Below are 25,362 nucleotides of genomic sequence, written 5' to 3' on the forward strand. Positions count from 1 at the left end.
CTAACCGTTCAAAAGTTATGGACAAGGTTAAAGTTTTTTAAAAGTAGGTCAACTCCAAAGTCAATTTCAAAGGGTTAAAGTTCTTGGTGTCCAAAGAAAGGTCTTCTCACAAGGATTACATATGTGAAGTATAAGAGCTCTGGCCCACACCATTCAAAAGTTGTAGTCAAGGTTAAAGGTTTTTTATAAGTACGTAAATCTCCAAGGTCAAGGTCAAAAGGTCAAAGTTGTTGGTATCCAATGAATAGTCTTGCTACAAAAAATACATATGTGAAATATGAAAGTCAAAGTATCTACCGCTCAAAAGTTGTGTCCAAGGTTAAAGTTTTTAAAAAGTAGTTAAAACTCCAAGGTCAAGGTGAAAGGGTAAAAGCTCTTGGTATCCAATGAAAGGTCTTCTCACAAGGATTACAAATGTGAAGTACGAATCCCTAGCCCTTACCGTTCAAAAGTTATGAGTAAGGTTACGTTTTTTCATAAGTACGTAAATCTCCAAGGTCAAAAGATCGAAGCTGTTGGTATCCAACAAAAGGTCTTGCCACAAAAAATACATAATATTATGTGAAATATGAAAGCCCTAGTATCTACCATTCAAAAGTTATGACCAATGTAAAAGTTTGGAATTTTTGTTTAAAAGGGGTCAAACTCCAAGGTCAAGGTCAAAAGGTCAAATTTGGTTGTACCCAAGAAAGGTCTTGACACAAGGAATACACATGTGAAATAGGAAAGTCATAGCTCCACTAAATCAAAAGTTATGGGCAAAATTAAAGTTTTTGGGACGGACGGACAGAGGGACAGACTGACGGACAGACGAATGAGATTTAATGTCCCCTCTCTTTCGCGAAAGCGGGGGACAACAAAGACCTAACAACTGCTTTGCAGCATGTCAGCCATTACACGACCCTATCTATCAACAAAGTTATAACAAGCATAGAATTTTCAAAAAGCTGACCGTAAACGAGGATTTTGGAATCCCTATAACATTCACTTGTCTATCCGAAGCAGGTGATAGCGGAATATTACTACGCATTACACCAATAAAGTCGACCAAGGAAAAATTAAGACATCTTATTTGCAATAAATATTAATCGTTAGTTAACCCTAACGACCTATAGTCAGTAAAAGATGTGGCAGACTGTGTCTTTGATTGCAAGTTCACTGGGATATATCGAGTGAACATATTAATGGGAGTAAATGCAGTAAATGTTAATTGATAAAATAAATTCACAATGAATAGTTAATATATAAACTGATAAATATGGATGTCGTGTAAGAGCACAGCAAGTGTTTTCTTTTTCTCATGTAGAAGTTTTTGAATAAACATATATAAGGAGATAGAAATACAATAAAGCAAAAGTTTGCTTTAAAGAAACATTATCGAAAAATAAACATTCAAAAAAATTCCTATGATATCCGAGGAAAAGTCCTTATTTTCTATGATATTTAAGATGAAGGACATAATAATCAACAAAAATGCATTGAATCACACCAGTTATCAACTTCTTTGTTTCTAAATCCTAACAGCATTCCTCTTTATTGAACACTTTTTATGCTTTATGACAAGCCTTCATAAAGAGTACTTGAGGACGACTCTCTTAGATTCCCCAATAGGCAAGAGGAGATGGTGTTTTAAATAAGCTCTTTTTAGAAGCCCTACATTATATTGTTGGCATAAGATTATTGAATTTAGCCTTACATTATTTGCTTGAATTCTAAAGATTGTGAATTTAGATATAAATGTACATTTCCTTGTCGTCATTTTCCAATTAAATGTTGTTGTTTTTTTTAAAAGCTGATTTCTCCGAAAAAACGAACTTTCCTATCATGAATTAAAGACAAAAATGATGTAATTGAAATATATTATCAAATAAGAGAAACGATTACTACATGTTTATATCAAAATGTTTAATCATAATACAGTGAAATTAAGGAGTCCTTTCTAACTATAAGTCATGCATTAGTAAAATTGGAATCTGCCATTAATTTATTAATTATAAACTTTATCAAATACATCATCATCATAATAATAGTGAAATTACAGGAAGCAAATATTGCTCTCATGCGTCAATCAGACACAGAAGACGATGAAGATTACTTAGTAAAAGTTCGCAACCTTACGCTTAATATAGAACTGGAGAGTTTTCATAAGGGTATGCATTAGGTCAACGAACAGGAGGTAAAAGAATCTAATTTAGCAGGTTTCTATTCTAATGCAATCAATTTATTGCACCTTTCTTGCCAACTATCCCAATAAACACGAAATAAATACCTCTTCTCAGAAGACTAAAGCGACAATGATAAATGTTATCCCAATTTACAAATGGCTTTGTAATTGTGATCCATTTTCTTGGCAATTGAAAGGCATTGTTCACAAGTTTTACCTGACATTGAAGCACTAATATAATACGAACATTTTATATATACTAGTACTAAAATTGATTGCTTGGCTGGGGTTTCATTTACTGTTATAACCAAAGAATATTCAGTGGAATAAAGTTTTATTATTATTGAATATTTTAGAGTTTTGTTAAATAAAAAAGATTGTTTTCTGCACAACACAAGGTACACGAATTTTGAAACTTATGAAGCAAAAACAAACAATTACATAATTAGTTATTAATTACATGATTCAAATGCTTTGAGGTTATTTGATATCCCAAACATTAAAAAGCATGAAAAGGACAGTTTATTTTACTAACATTATCTGAATTTCTATCCTTGGAAGCTGGGTCGAATGAGTACAAGCTAAAAATAAAATAATTATCATTGTGTAACTAAGAAAAACAGCGCACCTGTGCGATTGAGATCGCGGGTAGTTTGCACCTACTTACTGCTCTTCCTTTATGTAGAAAATTATTAATTATCGGAAATTTGTAATGTACGTATCTATATTTCACAGACCATTGCTCTGCGGACAAGGTCAGGTCAGTATCGATGTCTATCAAAGAATTACACGCGCTTGCTCTTCGGAAATTTCTAACTAAAATTCAGCTTAGTTTAATGAGAATTTTTCAGAAGCAAAAAAAGTTATCCATTAAAAATGCTCACTCTATTAGAAATAAACACATCACAAAATCATTCACTCGAAATTAAAGCTTTCCACTTCTCATTTTCGAAATGAGTCCAGATTTCCTCTAATTTAAATCATTCAAAGGACCAGTTTCGATGTATCGGATAAGGCGAAATTCATAAAAATTGAAGAACACATCCATGAAAAACTTGTAATTACTCTTGTTAACATTTTCCATGCGTAATTATGTTCCCCAAACGAAGTTGGGGAACATATTGTTTTTACTCTGTTTCTTATTATTATGTTCCCCAAACGGAGTTTGGGAACATATTGTTTTTACTCGGTTTCTTATTATTATTATTATTATTATTATTATTCTTTTTTTTCTTCTTTGTTCTCCGGTACTTTTTTTGTCCGCGAGTGTTCTCAGAAACTGTTCACCCAACTGAGCTAAAACCTTTTTAGGGTTAATAGGTGTGTAGTGTAGGTGTGCAACACGAAGGTTATTTTGCGCGCATACGCATGCACGTGCGGGCGCGTGAAATGAGTGAAATGACGGATATACTTTATATAGCCATAACTTTAACATTTTCTGATGAAATATTTTAAAACTCATTTAATAAAGATATATTAATAGTGTAGATAATGTGACACCGTCAAATTAGCAAGAACTCACGCGCATGCACGTGCGCTTCGCTCTGGTTGGCTGCAACAAAAATCTCAATATCTTTTCAGTTTTTTGACGAAATGCAATGAAATTTAAAATGTAGGCATACTTTAGGATGTACTACAATATGATATATAACAATTGTCATGTAAACACGCGCATGCACGTGCGCTGCAATCTGATTGGCTTAAACTTTAAATGGCTATAACTCCCTTGTTTTTCAACGAAACAGTATGGGATTTAGAACATAGACAAACATAATGGACTCCCATAAGGAGGTATGGTCGTCATGCACATGCCATGCACGTGCATGCATGTGTGCTTTGCTGTGATTCGCTGAATCAAAAATCGCAATATCTTTTTTTAATTTTTGACGAAATGCTTTAAAATTTAAAACATAATCATGCATTAGGATGTCCTACAATATTATATATAACAGTTGTCGTGAAAACATGCGCATACACGTGCGCTGCAATCTGATTGGCTTAAACTTAAAATGGCTATTACTTCCTCGTTTTTCAACCAAACAGGGTGGGATTTAGAACATAGTCAAACATAACAAACTCCTACAAGAAGATACAGTCGACATGCACATGCATGCACGTGCGTGCACGTGAAATGAGCAAGATTACAAATACACTAGATTAAAACGTATTTTTTAATACTTTTGGATAAAACGCTGTAATTTCTAGTATATAAATAGTGTAGACAAGATGATATGGTCATTATGCACATGCATTAAAATGCGCATGCGTGCAATGCATAAATTTGAATATACTGAATATACTTCTGGGAAAACATTGTTATAGTCTAAAAGGCATAGAGTTCGTCTTATTTAATGAAGCTTACAGGGAATAAGGCACCAAAAGGGAGTTGGGGAGCGTTTCAACATCTGTAACGGTTCCCGTTACAATTAGCCCTAGTTATTATTATTATTATTATTTTTCTTCTTCCTGGGAAAATTTTGTCCACGAGTGATCTTGTAAACTATACATCCGACTTAGGTGAAACCTTTTTAGGGTCAGTAGGCATGTTATGTAGAGTTGCCGAACGAAGGTCATTTTGCGTGCACGTGCTTGCAAGAGCGGGCACGTGCAACACGTAAAATGACCAATATAATGTATACTGCCGTAACTTTTCTATTTTTTGATGAAATGTTTTGAAACTCATAATGTAAAGATATATTAGTAGTATAAACAAGATGACGTGGTCAGTATGGCAATATCTCACGCGCATGCACGTGCGCTTTGCTCTGATTGGCTGAAACTAAAGTCTCAATATCTTTCTTGTTTCTCGTCAAAATCATTTGAAATTTTGGACTTAGTCACATATTATGAAGATCTACAGCATGATATATAAGAATTTTCATGAAAACACGTACATGCACGTGTGCTTGCAAGAGCACGCACGTGCAACACGTGAAATGACCGGTTTAATTGATATAGGCGTAACTTTTTACATTTTTGATGAAATGCTTTGAAACTCATAATATAAGGATATATTTGTAGCATAGACAATATGACATGGTCAAAATACCAACATCTCACGCGCATGCACGTGCTCTTCGCTCTGATTGGCTGAAACTAAAGTGTCTATATCTTTCTTGTTTTTCAAAGAAATCTTACGGAATTTCGAACATAGCCATGCATTAAGATATCCTACAACATGATATATAGCAATTATCATGAAAACACGTGCATGCACGTGCGCTGCCATCTGATTGGCTTAAACTTTAAATAGCTATAACTCCCTTGGTTTTCAACTAAACAGGATGGGATTTGGAACATAGATAGATTTAATGAACCTCTACAAGAAGGTATGGTCACCATGCACATGCATACACGTGCGTGTACGTGCGCTGTAATCTGATTGGCTGAAACTTTAAACAGCTATAACTCCATTGGTTTTCAACCAAACGGGGTGGGATTCAGAACATAGATAGATGTAATGGACTTCTACAAGTAGATATGGTCACCATGCTCATGTATGCTCGTGCGTGCACGTGAAATGAGTTAAATCAAAAATACACTTGAATGAGCATATGTTTAAATACTTTTGGATTAAATACTTTAATATTTAGTATATCAAAATATATAGATTGTGTAGACAAGATGATATGGTCATTACGCACATGCATTCACATGCGCACGCGTGCAATGCTAAAATTTAAATGAACTTGGCATTGTAAATTAAAGTCTCAAATGCATAAATTTTGTCCTATTTAATGAAGCTTACATGGAATATGGCACCAAAAGGGAGTTGGGGAGCGTTTGGGGAACATCTGTAACGGTCCCCGTTACAATTAGCACTAGTTAATTTCAAAATTCAAAAGGTTAACGAAATTAAACCCAAATCCAAGCGAAATGAGAATCATGGGTTACCAAGATTGCCTTTTGGGATAAGCACCAGTTGTTTTTTTTTATAGTAGTTAACAATTATAGATTTAATTATATTCCTAACACAATGAGGACAAAAAAACTAAGAAAAGAATTAATTAAAGAATTGTAATCTTTTAAAATTTGTATTCAATATTTTCCATTTTATTGTAATTTATTTTTAAAAATATAAATGTGTATTGTATGTGACGTCGCCGTAATGATTTACAAATTATTTAGCCTACAAATTTCTACTTTAAGAAGGGATGCAAAACAGGTATTCGAGAAAAGTGTCGTCTGACCTTAAAAGAGTACATGTAATTAAACATTTTGGGTTTCATAAGGATGCAAGGATGCAAGGATGCAGCACTCATCAGTTCAGCCTATCGGACATAATGGTTTATGTACGGATGCTTTTACCCGATTTCCGCCGTATTAAGTAGATAAAACCCATCAACTCATCATAAAAGGGACACTAGTTCGTTACTAGTCCTATTTATAGCTGAAGGGACGGAGGTCAAGGTCAAGCAAACACGGCACGACAAAGCTTGGATTCAAACCGGCTTCAGATTGAGTGCATGAATAATCCTTTAGACCACTGAACCACATTGTCTACGTACTTTATGAAGTTACTGAGGCTACTTACCCATTATAGAAATGAGAAATTATAGAGAAAGGGAAAGTAAAGACTGTAATGGCTAAATCCGCCGCCGCCAAATTTGCGATGAAAATGTTGGCCGTTGTTCGAAGTTTCTGGAATCGACAGATGACCACAATGGTAATTCCATTTCCAATCAGAGATAAGATTCCTGAAAAAGAAGAGGTACTAAATCAATAAAGAAAATGGGAATTTTGCTCATATCAGAAAATATCCATTTAGAAAGAAAAAGCCTCCAATTCAACGTAAAATAATAGGTTAGGACCTTTTTTTTCAAAAACAACTTTGACCATGACCATTCCTGGATATAAGAATCTTTAAGTTACACAGCCACATGGTCTAGTCAAAAGCTTTCATACTCCTTTGTGTTGAAATAGTAATAGAAACGGTTTTGTTCTGTTTAGTGCTGTGTAACTGAAAAGAAACCTTGTGTCTAATGCTTCACCACAGAGTCACAAAATGTCAGTCCTGTCCAGAATTTAAGACTGTTTTCTAAACCCATATGACGTTATGAGTCTATTACCGGTAAACAGGTGTAGACTCTTTGCTTGACAGACATCAGAAAGTGAAAGAGTGAAAATGACCGGCAGATGCTTGTGAGGTCACATGATTTTCAACGGTCAAAGATTATGACAGACATAGGAGGATATGTTGACCGTTCATAATCATCATCGCCCTTTGCTTTACACACATCAAACTTCATCAAGGAATAGATGACCCCTTTTTTGTTATAAGGTTACGAGGTCATGGGTGAAACTTAAACACATATAAAATATTGATCACTCAGTATTTTGAGAACCCTTTGACAGATATCAAAGTTGATTCTCTTGTTTCTTTTAAGGAGTAGTTGACCCAAAGGGGAAAAGAGTCAAATTACTCTAGACATAGAAAAAATATCTTGTGCTCAATATTTTGGACTTTTTCTCAACATCTCTTTGTGGAACGTCGAGATCGGTCCTTCGGATGAGACTGTATAAACCAAGGTTCCGTGCCGCAGTAGGTGCTGGCACGAAAAAGATCCCTCACTGCTCAATGGCCCTGAGTGCCGAGCATAGGACAAAATCAAGTGATGGCGTCTCCATATGAGTGAAAAATTCTCGAGAGGGACGTTAAACATTATAGAATCAATCAATCAATGTCCCTTTCGAAAATTTTTTACTCATACTTGTCCGTAGAGGCCTCAGATTTTTACTTATGCAAAACACTCGGGACTATTGAGCAGTTAGGGGTCTTTTTCGTACCAGAAGAAACTTCTATGACACAGGACCTCGATTTATACGGTCTCATCTGAAGGACCAGTTTTCACGTCCCGCAGTGGGATTCAAACCAGCAATGTAAGGATTGACTTTACTCGAGTAGGCGCACCTACCACCGCGGCACGCGGGCGAACTCAATATTTTGAGAACCCTTTGCTAGGCAGATATTAAACTGGACACAGTTGATGATTTCTCCCCTGGAGGATCAAGTTGTTAAACCTTATGACTTGGAGACCGCAAGATCAAAGGTCAAGAGTCAAATTGGACATAGGAATTAGGGACATCAATTATTACATCGGTTTCTCCTGAAGAATCCTTTTTAAGTCAAAGTTTGAAGATCAAACAACATAGACACTCTTGAGTACCTTTTGCTTTACAGACATCATATTTTGTTATTCTGGTACCTTCTGAGAAAAAAAACTCTATCATGATATTCTTGTATATAGTGAGTTCTGGTAGAAGTATTGTGCTTCCTCCGTTACTAGTAAGTAAACAGTTGTTTTTCACTATCATTACATTCTTTAATTTAAGCGATTCCCTTTTGAATATATAAAAACCAAATGGATGGGGGTAGATACTTGTTTCTTCAACATTTCATTATCTTTTCTGGTCCATTTTCTTGGGAGTGATGGGGAGGCAGTTTGAAAATGTCGAAGAACTATATTGTTGACATTGGATAAGAGATAGATTTATATATTGATTCCCAAGATAATGTGTCGTTGGTCATGATTGATATTGTCGAAAACATATTGGTATATTGGTATGTTGTGCAAGCATTTGAATAAATGGGTTTTTTTCACTCAGCACAACTTGGCTTTACCATTCATTTAAATGCTTGGCTATATTGTTCAGATTTCTTCATAATAATCAGGTATGGGATTTGTGTTCCAAATACATTCTAAGATTGCAATTTTGACTGCATTAGTTCTAAAACCAACAGATGCTGAAACTGTAATTACTTTTCATAACTAAATTTACACTGTAAGTGATGAATATCAATATTTCTCCCTAAACTACTGAGTAAATGTAACATTGTTATAAGACCAGAGTAAGAGATAAAGTATGGCTTTAGTTTGCAATTGATCATTTCTACTTCTTAATCATTATTCCATAAAAAGCACGAAGATTGATTATACCAGTCAGTTGTAATATGCATTATGGATGTTAAGGAGGGACAGTTTTTCATCTTTTGGACATTGAGCTCGCAATATATGTGTTGCATGACGTTACATCATTTAAGAGAGAAATGACAGGATGGAATTAATGAAGAAGATTAATATAGTTTGTGTGATTGCGTCAAGCTTAAGAAGATTATATCCCTTGTCGGTGGTCAGGAAAGGACATTGCATGAGGGAAAGCCGACCTTTTTTAATAAGAAAGGTCGTATTTATAGAAAAAATTTCGATCTTTATTAATTAGAAAAGGACGTATTTACAGAAGAAAAGGTCGACCTCGATTAATTAGAAAGGTCGTTTTTACACAAGAAAAAGTCGCCCTCTTTTAATTAGAAAGATCGTATTTGTACAAGAAAAAGTTGACCTCTTTAACTTAGAAGAGTACATCTTCTTAAAGTAGCAATATTAAGTCATATTTTGCAAATGAAAAGTCGACCTCTTGTAAAGTAGGGAAGTCGTATTTGCATAAATCTTATATATAATTTATCAACATATTGCTTTTAACACAATAGTTCGACGGATGGTCTGAATCCTGTCAAGGCCTGAGTGATCGAGATAAAGGCCAGATTGTCACAACTTACAAATCGATATTGAAGCCCTATGAATATTATCTTTAACAAAAAATGGCTGACCGCCTGGACCACGTGATTTGCGCATGAGAAAAAGATTGATTCCTATGTTGTTTAACGTCTCTCTCGACAATTTTTCACTCATATGGAGACGCCACCACTTGCCGGTGGAGAGCTACAAATTGTGTTTTATACTCGGCATTCAGGGCCATTGAGCAGCGAGGGATCTTTTTCGTGCCAGCACCTACTGCGGTACGGAATCTTGTTTTATACGGTTTCATCCGAAGGACCGGTCTCCACGTCCAACAGTGGGATTCGAACCCGCGACGTAAGGATCGACTCCTTACTCATGGGAAGAAGAGGCAGGTGTGGATTAAAATTGTACGAAACTACTTAAAAAAATAATAAACTCAGAAACCTAATTTTATTCCTTTCAAGGGAAATAATTCCAAGTAATAATACGAGGTAGTTCGCGAACATTTTGATCACCCCTTTTATAATTTGTTTAAGTTAAGATCTATGTAAGTAACGTAAGTTACTTATCCCTGATATCTCGAATCCTCGGATATTTCGAAGTTTTCATGGTTCCGTCGAATTCGAGTCAACGAGGTTTGACTGTATACTAACGCACACCTTAAGTCACTGCATTTACAAAATTATGTTACTGTATTCTTTTTTGTTAAATCTTTGATACATACATTGTACATATAATATATTATATTGACGCACTAGTTAACTAATGCACTTGTTAGTCATTGCATATACAAAATTAATTTTTTTTTCTTCTATTATTAATTTCAAACTATGACGCATATTGCACATATAAGTTGACGCCTAACAAATACCAAAGTCATTGGCTCATTACATATACAAAAATTTTCTTTTACTTATCAAAGCATCTACGTCTAGAACTAGAGATATGAAAAAGAGTAAGGATTAAGTATTTGGAGGTTTCATTTTTAATTTGGGAGGTGTGAAGTTATCATTTACATTTACGAGCATACTTATGTCCATTTATTTTTTACACCTTTTTTGCAATATGAGTACCTTTTTCAGTAATTGAATAAAAGACAAAAATCTATTATAATACTATACTTTTTACTTATATCAAATCTCCGCAAACAGCATGACATTGTCTCCGAGTCCAGCCAGATCGAAGAGACATATATGTATCCTGTATTATGAAATTTCTGTAATGCTATGATCTAACTGCGTATACATAATGTAATTCAACTTCGTGCGCAGTAAGAATCTGATGTCTACGATGTCTACAATGGCTAATTATGAATGATGTACGTTGAAAGAAAGGAAGATTATGCTCCATAATAAGATTTGATATTAAGAGGCTTATAGTACATTTGAAATCAGATTGGCAAAATTCGGTCACCATTATCACGAACTATTTATAAAGACCGCGAGCACTGAGCTCACAAAATGATTCCCTGTTCCCATATGGTTATTATGGCATAGTACTTTTTATGCCCCGTAATCGAAGATTTATTTGGAATATAGTTTTTGTCCTGTCTATCCGTCTGTCCGTCTGTCTGTTTATTTGTCCGCAAAAAACTTGAACCTTACCCATAATTTTTGATTGGAGCTACTACATGGCTTTCATAATTCACATGTGTATTCCTTGTGACAACGCCTTCTTTTGAACACTGACATATTTGACCGTTTGAACTTGACCTTAGAGTTGACCCTCGTTTGCAAAAAAAAAATTAAAACTTTAAAAATGGACATATCTTTGAACTCTCATAGATCTCAAAGATATACATGTATATGTTTTTGATATTTTGACCTCCACCTTTAAGTTTGACAAACTTAAAAAAATACTTCTACCTTGGCCATAACTTTTGAACAATTAGTTCGAAGACCTTCATATTTTACAGATATATTCCTTGTGACACGACTTTCCTTTGGATACTAACAGTTTTGACCTTGGAATTTGATTTACTTTTGAAAAACTTAACCTTGGCCTTAACTTTTGAACAGTTGGTGCCATGGGTTTAATTTTTTCACATGTTTATTTCTTATGAATTTAAGGCTGTCCCGCGAGTAGTATTAATGTCTCTTTGATCTTGACCTTGAAGTTTGACCCACATTTTAAAAAATTTAATCTTGACCATTACTTTTGAATGAGTGATGCTTTGGTTGTCATATTTCATGAGTATAATTATTGATACAAGTCCTTTCTTTGAGTAGCAATTATATCTCTTGAACTTGACTTTGGAGTTTGACTTGCATTTGAGTAACTTTAAATTTCGCTAAAATCTGTCAAACAGGAGCATTACTATTTCACAAACACATCTTATTGCTATTGGAAACAAAACATAGATCTGTCCAATTAGATACTGCACATAAAAGAAGGTGCATATTGACAAATGCAATAACGTTTCCGTGAGTCTCTTAAAACTGTTTGGTGGTAAAGGAGAAAAAACGGATAAGAGACGAGTATTACTAATATTATAGAAAGAATGTCAGTGTCCATGTTTTGCAATGAGAAATCCCAGATATGTTTTCGATCGAAACATAAAATTTGAGGACACAGTGTCGCTATATGAAATAAAGTTTTGTTAAAAGTATCATTAAACTGCTATCAGTAGCGTAAGAGGAGTTGCTGCTACTCTTAAGTATCACGGGCGTGCTCTCCTTCCTCATCACTATACCCCGACTTTTAAATGGTGGGTATAAAGTCATTAAATCCATCATCTTTTGAGATTAACAAATGAATGGGGAAAAGAGAAGTTTTATTTGGTTCATGGTATATTTAAAAAGCAAAATATGATTTTATTTTTCGTCGCAGGACATGCGAATATACAAGAAATGATGTCAAGAAAGAGACGGTTAGACAATTTTATAAAATATTTCCCCTTTCCACAAAATTCTTGCAAGAATTTGACTGAGTTATAATGAGGACATTTTCTTCACAGTACAGATTCTTCTGAATATTTTTCAATATTTACTCTACTCAAGGTAGAGGACAACTGTCTTCCCTCAAATATTTATATATAAGCCATAACATTTTATGAAATGTTATGGCTTATAGGAAAATTGTTTAAATAAAATACATGTATTAAACTGATCTGACAATTTTTAACCAAAATCAAAACATGAAAAAGCCAATGACCTCTTTTGGTATTAACTCTGGTATTAACCTGACATTTTTGACGTCAAGGGTGCTATTTGTTTTATGTTTCTCAATATAATGGCCATTAAGAAATTGCTAATATAATTTCAGCTTTTATTGTCAACAGGAATGGTATGGAAAAATTGTTCATCGGGGAAATCCACACGCAAAGAAGATCTGTGTGCTATTTTAGGGTGTGATTTTCCTCAATGAAACATATTTAAATATCCTCTAAATACAATAAAACAATCCCCAAAAAGTGTAGATAATGTTGTTGGAGTTTGCACAATGATTGTTATGTCAAATACTGATGAAGTACTGATAAAGAATCAATACGCCTGTATGGACATCGATTTTTTACATTAATATTATTTGTTTTCTAAAAATAAATAGGTGGATTATAAAAGTGGATTATATATGTTTCCATATTTTCCCCCGGATACCTTAATTGAACGGCATTCCCACAAAAACTAAATTTTTATCCTGACCTTTCATAGTCATACTTTGGAGACCTACTCTGTTGCTTTTAATTTCCCACAAGGCGGACACATCTTCGATACTGGAGCGACGTTTTCATTACGGTAAAAAATAAATCAATGATTGTTTATAAGTGTAATCAAAGGAAGTTTTAAACTATCTATCGATTCTGTGTTTAAATTCAATCATTGCTACTGTTTAAAGTTATAAGATTTTACTTGTAAATTCGGTTAAAATGTTTCGTGTCAATATTCTCAAATGAATTGAAAATGAATTGCACCGTAGATGCCTTTTAAGCCCTTTACATTGATCAATACTATTATATTGTATTGTTTTCGAATACCCTTGTAAACCAGATGAGAGGCAAAAATTAATCTTAGTTTTAATATCAGAATACCTGTCAAACATCCACTTTTTATGTTTTGGAACGTAGATGTTTGTCCATCATATAACTTCAAAGTCACGAAAAATCTTATTTTTAAAATCGGAATAAGTACATTTGTATATGGGTCAATTATCCACTTTTTTCTGTTTCAGAACATCGATGTTTGTCCATGCATTATATAACATCAGATCGACAAAACAAGATATATTCGCAATTTACATGATTTCCCTATAAGCCATAACATTTTTATCTAAGTTCTATGCCTGTATAAAAACGTGACAATTATTTAATGCATTAAATCTCCATGCATTTTAAAAATCAATCTGTCTACTTTTGAAAAACTTTTTTTTTTCTAAACATACTAACATTTTTTATTATCAGTTTCGGTCCAACAGTGAAATACTAAATAGTTAAAAGAAATACAGTGTACTTGCATAGTATATATATCCACAAAATTAAAATTTTGCAGGTACGATTCAAAGTACTTAAGGGTCTTTAAATCATGGAATTTGGTCATGGTGCAAAGTTAATAAAAGTAATTAATTGGAACCTGTTCTAAAAATTTGAAGAAGAATCTCTGCGATATCTCGAATATCATGGATATGCCTTAATAATTTTGAAGTCCCAATATCCTTTATGTAAATTTGAAGCTTTATAATTCGAAACCCTGGATGTCTCAGTTTTCATCGGTGCCTTTGAGTTTGAGATAACGAGGTTTGACTGTAAATCAATGTTTTAGAAAAATCGATCAGGGGAAAATACAAAAAATAAATATCAATAAAATGAATTTCAAAAAATTATTTGTTACATATTGTTTTCCTTTTTTTCAAAATTTTCCTTAAAATAAATTGTAAAATAAATTTAAAAGAGGCTTACCGACAGCCGTAAGGTAAATGGCAATAATATTTCCTTGAATAGCTGACAGTTTCGGAGGGGTGAGAGACAATTCGACCATCGTTTCCGTTCCATTTGTCCAGGTAATATTCGAATAGTCCGTCATATCACACACCTCTTAGGCTCTTATCACGATACTGTTCTACACCAGTCGTATACAGTTCCTAAAATCTTCCGTTTCGTCGAAGAAGTGTCAATTATCGCTTTCCTAAACGAGAACATCGATCTTGCTGATGAGAGGGGGACGGTGTGAAGCAACTCCTTCCGTGGCCTACCTGTGGCAATAAACCCATTTTCCACCAAGCAACTTTAATTTTCAGTTTCAATTTTTGTCGAAGTAATTTGCGGTTTAATTAAATTTTATATACGCAGTGGTTTTTGTTTTTTTTCTCAAATCAAGGCAAACATTACTGAAGTAGCCAACACGTGGAAAAGGTATATAAAAGCAGAGCCTGAGACTCTGCATGTATGTTTTCCTTCATTAGGCGATGATGGATAATATTGGAGAGATAATTTGTCGATTATTCATAAATATACCACCTTTCAATGTTGAGCAAAACATTAACCAATACCTCTGATTCCTCTCGGAAAAAAAAATATCTGAGGTTGTCAATCAACAAATGTAAAATAGGTTTACTTTCTCTTCCTCATTTCCGGAGCCTTTTGGATAATCACAAAAAAAAAAACAAAACAAAGTTTTCTAATCGAACACAGGAAAGCTCTCTAAGATTCCTGTTTTAACTTCTACCTGAATAGTGATTTATTGCATACATTTCACAACCGATCATTATAAACTTTCAAAATGCAGTATGTGTTTTGAGATGTTCAAATTCTAAAAAAAACTAAATAATCCGATAGTAATTATTTTAACAATAACATCACATTTCTTCGTTTTAAATCAGAGAGAGAAAGAGAGTATATTTTTTGGTTTTAGTTTAAAATTTTGACATTCTGAATGCTCTAACAATGATGCAGGAACTGGTACAGTGAAGATGCTATATGTTCTCACAGGAAAGGGAAATCCCCCATCACTCCGTACTTGTCAGTTTGTCTCATTTTTAATTAATACAGCATAAAAGCAAGAACTATTGTAAGAAGATCACAAGCAGATCTAATAAGGATAGGACCTAGATTCAACCAGAGGTCAACGTCATTGGTGGTTCATTACCGAAGCAGTGACTTGATACTATGGAATTATATAAAATAATTATGACAAATCACAGTGTTTATAGAGGTAAAAGTAGTCACAACCTCACTTTTGTACTTTACAGTCTATAATTTTGAACAACTAATCACTATTAGTGACTTCCATTTGGATTGATTTTTGATCAATCAATTTATATGATTTTCCGAGAACCCCATTTTAACCGATATCGAGTTTTAAAAAAAAATCAGTGAGATGAAATGTTGGAATAAAGAACATTATTACATAATGTTCAAAGAATAAACAAAAAAAAAACAATTTTTTTTAATGAGATATTTGATTCGTTCCGAAATTCTGACAGACGAAACGCTTGGTGCACAGACTATCAGATTTCAGATTAAAACAAAACAAAACTGAAAACAGAACAAACACAGTTAAGTAACATAAACATGTAGCTCAAAAAATATTCAGAGGTGGGATTAGATGCCAAAAGAAGTCAGACCCCACCCCCGGCCATAACTTTTGAGTGGCTATGGCATTCATATTTCACACGTGTATTCCTCGTGACAAGACTTTTCTTTGGGTACCACCAATTTTGACCTCATGACCTTAACCTTAGAGTTTGACCAATTTTACCAAAAATACCACACTTTAACATTGACCATAACTTTTGCACAGTTGGTGCTAGAGCTTTCAGGCTTCACATGTATATTCATGGTGACAAGACCTTTCAATGGGTATAAATATTTTGTCCCACTTATAAAAAAACGTTAACCTTGGCCATAACTTTTGAACAGTTAGAACTAGGGCTTTCATATTTCACAGGTGTATTCTTTGTGACAAGACCATTCTTTTGATACCAAAAGTTTTGACCTTGACCATCGGAGTTTGACCTGTATCTAAAAAAAACTTTAACCCTCGTCATTAACTACCATAAGGGGACCTCAATGTTTTACAGACATTTCTTTTTAAAATAGAATTTCGACAATCATCTTTCTTTTGCCACTATTTTCAAACGATATTGAAAAAAAGAAAGCCGCAAAGACAGTAATGCATGTTCTTATAAAATATGTGCTTGGAATGCTCACTCTTCAATGGCACCCATTCACATTTATGTTTGAGTAACAAGGGTAGAAACCACATTAATTCTAAACCCCCAGTTGCTCCCAGAGTAATTAAAAAATTCAAAATGCACAACTACAAGACACACTCTGATTTTTATCAAAAATATTTTTCTTTTAAAAAATATTTACTGCAAAACCGTTTGAGAGTTAGGCTAAGGAAACCTTTTTTAGAAAACACCTAAACATCGTTTTTTTTAATTTTTTTTTCATAAATATCAGAATCAACATGTTATCTGAAACAATATTTCCAAGTCTTGCAAAACTGGCCCATCTTCATTCTGTTATATACGTACACTGTAGATAAGGAATTATTGCGAAAAGTGTGTAGGTGTACATATGTATGTCATTGTCATGAAACCTTCAGCTTCAGCTTTAAGCTAAGTTATTGTGTGTTTATTTTCAAAACTGCCAATTTTTCTTTTATTTTGCGAAAACTTAAATTATTGTTTGATTTTTAAACGAATTTGGTACTGGTGTTTGTTATTAATGTGCTTGCATGTTCACAATCACAGATTAGTTGAACAAAGCATCTCTGGTCATTAATAATTTCACAGATCTTAGAAGCAATTATTGTTCTATATATATCTCATACATATTTTAAAAAATTAAGAATTTTACTCTAAATACAAAATTCACAAACTAAATTGGATTTTAAACAGTCAAAGCTATAAGTATGTTTGTCAATCACCATTGAATTAAGCTCTTAACCCCTAAAAGGTGACGTCTCTATATAAATTTGTAAGATGTGTTTGTAAGTTTCATCAAATAAACTAAACTCTATGCATCTTAAACTTAAACAACGTTTTGGCAGCGTATATAGCAAATTTTGCATTTGCAAGTTTGCTCAAATCATTGTATCTACACTATTAAGTACTTAATATCAAGGCATTAAATCAAAAAGTGTATTTGAAAAAATTGTGTATAAAGAGGAAGGTCTTTTCTCAAGAAATACACCTGTGAAATATGAAAGCCCTAGTAATTTTTTTTTAAGTTATGACCAAGGTTAAAGTTTTTTACAAAGTATACTACTAAAAAATTTTAAGTCCCCAGGCAAGTTTTTGCTTTACCTCGCTCTTATATTGAATTATTTCAACAGTATAATTTAATAAGTATACAGGATGAAAAAAGTAGCAAAACTATTTTACGCACTTATTTTATTTCATTGAGGCATTTTAACACAATATGCAGAAACGTTAAAGCACCCTAGAATTAAAAATTCACAACGTTAAAAACAGCATTATACTCCATTCAAACGAATTCACAGCAAGACAACCGTTTCTCAAAGAGTTCACCCTATTTAAGAAAAATTCTTTTGTTGAAAGTTTTTTCCATATGGAGACTAGGTCGTCCTCTAGTTCCGCTAGATTCTGCTGCTGGAAAAGCTGTCTCACACTCCGGTCTATCTTCTTCCATATATGTAAATTAGGGTTGAGATTAGGATGACAAGGGGGCTTACCGAAAGTGCCTGTGCCTTGCTGACAATAGTTACATAATGTCTCATTACATGTATTCCCCACTTCTCCAGTTTGACATTGAGGGGAGGGTACTTCCGGTTCCGTTTCCATGGTTTTTTCCGAATAAACTCTAGTAGGATGATTTTGTTGTGTTTGTTGAAAATCTAGCGATTTCTAATGATTAAAAGGAATTCATGTATGCTCTGTAGGTTTTTCGGGCGGTAATTGTAAAGGTTTTAAGTAAAATAAAGTCAAATAGTGAAAGGAAACAGAACTCTCGTTGACTACGACATTGGGCCATTTCAACTTCACTTTCACATTGTTGTGTGCATGGACATACACCGCATTTTAATCAAACTTTTTTTCTGTTTTTCGTTATCAAGCAAAGATGGAGAACACATGGAAGTAAAAAATTTGTAGAATACACCTGAAAAAACATATGAAACTCGAACTTTATTTTTAACAAAAACGGTCACGTTTTGGCCTTGACAGGTAAGTATTGCAAATTAAAGGCAAAATTGTAAGCAACTAGTACATTGATGTTAAGGTTATGATTTAAAAAAAAATAAAAGTGGGGACTCAGAAATTTTGACAAGTATAGTTCAAACTCTAAGGTTAAGATCAAAAGGTCAATAATAATCATACAAATTGAAAGGTATTTCACAATGAATACGCATGTAAAGTATGCAAGCCCTAGCACCAACTGTTCAAAAGTTATGGCCAAGGTTAAACTTTGGGGGGGGGTGTATGAATTTAGGTCAAATTCCAAGGTCAAAGTCAAGATGTTAAAAAAGGTCTTGTCACAAGGAATACAAATGTGGAATATATGAAAGCCATAACCCCAGGTTATAGGCATTGTTTAAATTAGATAAACATATAAACAGACAGACAGACAGAATGACGAACAAAACAGAAACTATATACCTTGATTCTAGGATTACGGGAGCATATAATTATTTTTAAATGTGAAGCTAAACAACATACAACCAGTCAGTCAACCAATCAGTATTCAATAAAACTTGATGTGTATATTATTCAAGATAAAAGAGTCCCAATTAATTGGACTCGGAGAAAGACATCATAAGAAAAAAACAAGTAAAATATTGAAGCCCTAGCGCCAATTTTTAAAAGATATGGCTAAGATTAAAGTTTTTCAAAAGTAAGTCAAACTCCAAGTTCAAAATAGTTGATATCCAAAGGAAAGTCTTGTCACAAGAAATATACCCGTGAAAAATAAAGTCCCAGGTATATTTCTTGTCAAAAGTTGTGACAAAGGTTAAGGATTTTTATTTAAAAATTGGTCGAACTCCTAAGTCAAATACCGGTATGTTGATACCCAATGAAAGGTCTTGTCACAAGGAAACACATGTGAAATATAAATCCATTGTTTTAACCAATAAAAAAAATTATGGGGAAAGTCAAAGTTTTTTGGGGGGATAAACTGAAAGAAAAATAGGTATACAAGTAGACATGGCAAAAACTAAATAACCCTAATCTTTGATTACGGGGCATAAAAATATTTTTGCCCATAAAAGAACTTGTTTTTGTTACTTAACATTGCAACCACTACTGTCATTGGTGTTAAAATTAAGGCAGTAATAATGCCAATGGCAGACACAACAATGACACACTTGTCATACATTGATTTGTCATCTTTAATATTGGCCTTGGATACTGAGTAATAAAGTAGATATCATGTCCACGGTGCCATTTCAGTTCACACAAAGAACTCGTTTAGTTAAATATCATATCTGAAATGGTTTTAAAATAGCGATTAAAACACCACTGACAACACAAGATGTGTTTGTGAAACGCTTTATATTGCCCCATATGGAAACTCAGTGAGGCTTTAGCTTCTCAAAAGTATGTCAAATTGCAAGTTGAAGGTGAAGAGATAAAAATATTGATACCCAAAATAAAAGCATTATTACAAGGAGTACACCTGTGAAATACTGGTATAAAGGCTTTAAAATCAAATATCCAAAAGATATAACCAATGCTCAAGTTAATGGTCACGCTCCAATGTTACGATCAAAAGTTTGCATAATATATATTTGTACCCAAGGAAAAATTTTATCACAAGGAAAACACATGTGAAATCTGAAGACCCTAGCACCAAGATATAGATAAAAAATATAGCAAAGATTCATTTTTGGGAATTGAACTATGTTCAATCTCCCATGGTCATCACGCATTTAACATGCGCAGTAATTTGTGTTGGTTATATTAAGCCGAAAGCGAGGCTACTGTGTCGACCGATTTACTCCCATGATATTCAACAGAAAACATGCATAAACATCCGCCACAAATAGTTCATGTCATTTTCTCCTGAATTGATCTAATTTTCATAATGTAAGTAAATGTAATAATAAAGTAATCTTATTTTGAATATTAGATTTTGTTCAAAGTAAAACTAAATTATAAAGAACCTCAAAAGTTTTTCGTAATGGAACTCATTTTTAGTGCAGCGTCATACACTGAAAGAGATACGAACGACAACTCTACATACTGACGGCAAGCGGTAAATCTAGCTAGTCTTCCCGACGCCCGACGGTACCGGAATTTTAGCAATTTCTTTTTTACCCGTGCACAGAATTTATTCAAACTTTTCATTTTCTTGGTTTAAGTGAATTCCTTAATGCATAAAAACTTTAGGAAACATGCGTATTTATTACTAAATCAGCAGTATCACCTGCCAAAAGCGGTAAATCTAGTACTCTGTTATAAATGTTAAAACCAAAAACGGACACCGATCTTTTCGTAAAATCGCGATTAAACACGACAAAATGAAGTATATTTTTTTGATAAAAGGAAAACCTCATTTACATACCAGATAATTTGTACGCACACAAACTCTCACATATACCACTGTTTTTATGTTTGGTCATTAAATATTTGTTTTTAACTTGGTATTGCTTTTTTCTTCACAATATTAAAAAAGATTAAGTTCTGACGTACTCCATGTATAATGTTCGTGTAATTGAAATACATTTATATTCACAGAGAAGTTATATATAACAAACCTGTTAGCTCTTAAAAGGATGCTGTGTTAAAATCCACATTTTGTCAACACTGATATTATTCCTGCGAAACTGAAATTTTCATAACACATTGGTAAAGGTGCCGAGGAAAAATATATTACAAATATGAAGACTGTGAGCAGTGAATTATATAAATGAATAACCGCCTATAATATGAATATAATGGCAGTGTCCATGTTTTGCAATGGGAAACCCAAAACATGTGTAGGATGAAAATTAAAATAATTTGCTATTCAATGTCTCCGAATGTCTTTCTCAAGATTGTTGCAACTCAAAAAATCTGAAACAGTTGTCTGTATTTGAAATAATAATATTGTTCACTCACTTAACCTCCCGATCAAAGATTTTATTTTACACCATGTTCAACTCCCATGAGTGCTTTCAGTACTTTGATTTAAAGTTGAAACTTCAACGTCAATGTCAGAATTTAAAAAAAAATCATTGGTATCCAATGGAAGGTCTTAATATTCGGTACATGGAGTACATATTTATAATATAAAAGCGATAGCTCCAATCTTTCAAAACTTATGGTCAAGAATTTTTTTTAAGTAGGTCAAACTGTAAGATTAAGGTCATAGGGTCAAAAATCTTTGTACGCAATGAAAGGTGTTATCATAAGAAATCCATATGTGAAGTATGAAAGCCCTCATGCCAGTCAAACGTGGTGGTACTAATCCGTTCAATATTATTTCCAATCAGGGGTCCAAAGAGAGACAAGAGATAGTTACATTGTGCACAAGATGTGTTTGTGAAAATTTATGCCAACTGGCAGCCTATGGCGAAAGTTAAAGTCTCTCAAGTTAAACTTCCAAAGTCAAGAGATCAGTTTTTTGATGTAAAGTTAAAAAGAACTTAGCTCTACCTGTAAAATATGAAAGCCCAAGCATCAACCGCTTAAAAGTTATGGCCAATAGTAATTATGGGCAAACAAATGGTCAAATGGTACTGAAGGGAAGGCCATGTCAATGGAAATATTAGTACACATTTGAAATACTTAGGTGTATTATGGCCAAGGTTAAAGTTGTCAAAAGTAGGTCAAAGACCAAAGTCAACTCAAAAGGTAAACATGTTGAAAATGTTGTTATAAATGTTCATTTAAGGACTTGCAACGAAGATTTGTAAAACATGAAGACAATAGAACTAACTGTTCAAAAGTTATGGCCAAGGTTAATGTTTTAAACTCAAAGGTCAAGTTCAAAAGGTCTCATATATTTATATTCTTTAAAAGGTCTTAACAGAATAAATTTAAATACACTTCGGAAGTAAAAAAAAAATCCTAGCACCAAATGTTCAAAAGTTATGACCTAAGTTAAGGGCGAATTTGTTGCACCTAATAAATATTTGATCGAAGTATTTAAAGTCCAAGCATCAATCGTTTCAAGTTATGGCCAAAGTAAAAGTTTGGTATTTTCGTAAAAGTGTGTCAAACTCCAAGGCCAAGGTCAAATTTGGTGGTAGCCAAAAGAAGGTCTAGTCACAAAAATATGAAAGCCATAGCCCCACCCAATCAAAAGTTATGGGCAAGGTTGAAGTTTTTGCGGACAATTAGCAGTCTAGTCGAACCCTCAAACGGGGGTATACCCCCAAACGAGGCTTTTCCTTCCCTTAATGCAACGCGCGAAAGTCAAGAACGATAACTCTTCTTATTTAAAAAATATATATATTTTTAAAAAATCACAAACATGCAAAAATGATTCGTCTACACCTTTGTTTTCAATTTAAAAAAAATGATAAATTACTTTTCGTTTTTATTTACCTCATTTCTGAAGCACAAAACTTTGTTTACAGGACAGAGGAAATTCGAACGGGCACAGAAGAAAGTGTCGAATAATGATTAATAACATGTTCATTACACAAAATTTGTAATACCTGGGAACGGAATTATATGTAGTTTAACTTTAAACAAAACATTGTTTGTTTATTCATCCGTTTTTATTAAATTATGCAAAAAAATCTAGCTGTATCAAACCTGGTGGTTAATGCACAGAATACGCTAACTTTGGGAGAGAAAAGGTCTCGATTTTTGCAATAAACATATATTTTTTCGCAATACAATCTCTTTAAACATATTTAATCTATCAAATTTGAGTACATACAGAGCTACGAAATAATCCATCACTTTGCACGAGCATATTTTGTGGACCACACGTTTTTCCGTGAAAACGCCACTTTTTTGAGTGTCTGCGCATGCGCGTACCCCCGTTTGAAGGTACGGATTTCCTTCTTCCGTTTACCCCCGTTTGAGGGTTCGACTAGATAGATTAGACTAACAGAGGACGGACAGGGCAAAACTATAATTAAAGGCCTACCTCAGAATCTTCGATATGATTACAGGAGCATAAAAAGTCAAAGATAGCCAAAGAAATATGTAAACATATCCTTAGTTAGTGTAGAATCAATTTTGTTCAAACCATACCTTTTTGGATAGGTCAGGACCGCTTATGCATCAATCTGATTAAAATCATATTCTTTGATCCGCTCACATAGATCGCTACACATGGATCGAAGGATCTGATTTTAAATCAAATTGACGTATGCATTAAAACTTTTCACTCTTGAACTGATTTTTGTCACTCATGTGAGCTATGTGGCCCATGTGCCTTTTGTTGCCATTAGACTGACAGAGGACGGGCAGGGCAAAACTATAAAGGCCTACCTCAGAATCTTCGATATGATTACAGGAGCATAAAAAGTCAAAGATAGCCAAAGAAATATGTAAACATATCCTTAGTTAGTGTAGAATCAATTTTGTTCAAACCATACCCACCCTCCTTTTTGGATAGGTCAGGACCGCTTATGCATCAATCTGATTAAAATCATATTCTTTGATCCGCTCACATAGATCGCTACACATGGATCGAAGGATCTGATTTTAAATCAAATTGACTTATGCATTAAAACTTTTCACTCTTGAACTGATTTTTAAGCGCTAAGCGCGCATGCGCAAGCGATTTATAGGGTGTCTTCAGATTTTCACGATCTTTCATTCAACGCCCTCTACCGACCGCATATATCAGGGCTGCATTCAATATCATAGTTGTTAGTAAAGTTACACGTAGTTTAATATATGCTACATACCCATGGCAGTTGTTTTGAAAAGACAGCTCGTCTACCCATAAGATGTTAAAATAAATTCTTTTATACAATCATTACATTTATAACTGAAGTATGAAAAAAGCATGCAAAAATTGAATGTGTGTCACGAGACTTTACGATTAGATAAAGAACATTCCTTCAGTTAGTATACCGGTATATACAGCATGTCGCGTGATGCAAAGTGTTATCCAAGTAGGATATATAACAGGATTTCAAACTTAGCATAAATATTTATATTCTTTACATGTACGTGGCTGCTATTCTTGTTCAAATTTCGTATCTGTACTTAATATCCATCTAGCACTAAGATCTTGAACGCACCCCTGACGCGCCCTCTATAAATAATGATAATTATGTAAACAAATGGGTTCTATAATGCCTTTTCAAGGGCTGCTATTGTTGACCTAAATTATCTCCGTGGTGTATTATGGTTCTTTTTAAAGGTGATTATATATAAATTATATATTTTAATGTTGTATATTATGTTCTCAAAATGACGAACTATATTACGCGGAGTGATACATAATATAGCGCCGCTGAGCAAGTTATGTAACTCTACTGAGTGGTCTAACAATCCCCGACCCTCTGTCCGCTACTTTAATGTAGAGTTATCATAATAGGTGTTAATTAGTACAGTCGATATCAATATGTACGGAAATCCTGCGTTAGGGGATAAGGGTGGTTCTTATCTCTGAACAATATGGTGCGTATTAATAAGTATACTGGCAAACACTCATTATGTCACAAATGTACATGTAATCTCTGTAGTGGTAATTCGAAAAACTAAATGACCATACATGTTTATATATTGATACAAGTACCAATAAAAAAAGATTTATGCGCACGTGTATTTAAGTCTCATTAAGCTTAAAATTTAAATGAGTATTAAAAAATCAAATTGGAATTAAAT

The 25,362-nt window shown here is 33.6% G+C and overlaps 1 protein-coding gene across 1 annotated transcript in view; it reads right to left on the reverse strand.

Moving 5' to 3' along the window:
• The window catches only part of LOC134280563 (visual pigment-like receptor peropsin), a 52,695-nt gene extending 37,857 nt beyond the window's left edge, over window positions 1-14,838 (reverse strand). The window contains exons 1-2 of the mRNA XM_062763004.1: window positions 14,576-14,838; window positions 6,699-6,861 (exon numbers count right to left, since the gene is read on the reverse strand). Coding sequence (XP_062618988.1) covers window positions 6,699-6,861; window positions 14,576-14,699 — 287 coding nt within the window. The 5' untranslated portion in view covers window positions 14,700-14,838. The remainder of the gene's footprint in view (window positions 1-6,698; window positions 6,862-14,575) is intronic.
• Window positions 14,839-25,362: the final 10,524 nt, after the last annotated feature.

This window comes from Saccostrea cucullata, unplaced genomic scaffold (assembly GCF_032062105.1).
Source record: "Saccostrea cucullata isolate Sc308-1 unplaced genomic scaffold, CSIRO_AGI_Scuc_v1 ctg758, whole genome shotgun sequence".
In the NCBI taxonomy this organism is placed as follows: Eukaryota; Metazoa; Mollusca; class Bivalvia; order Ostreida; family Ostreidae; genus Saccostrea; species Saccostrea cuccullata.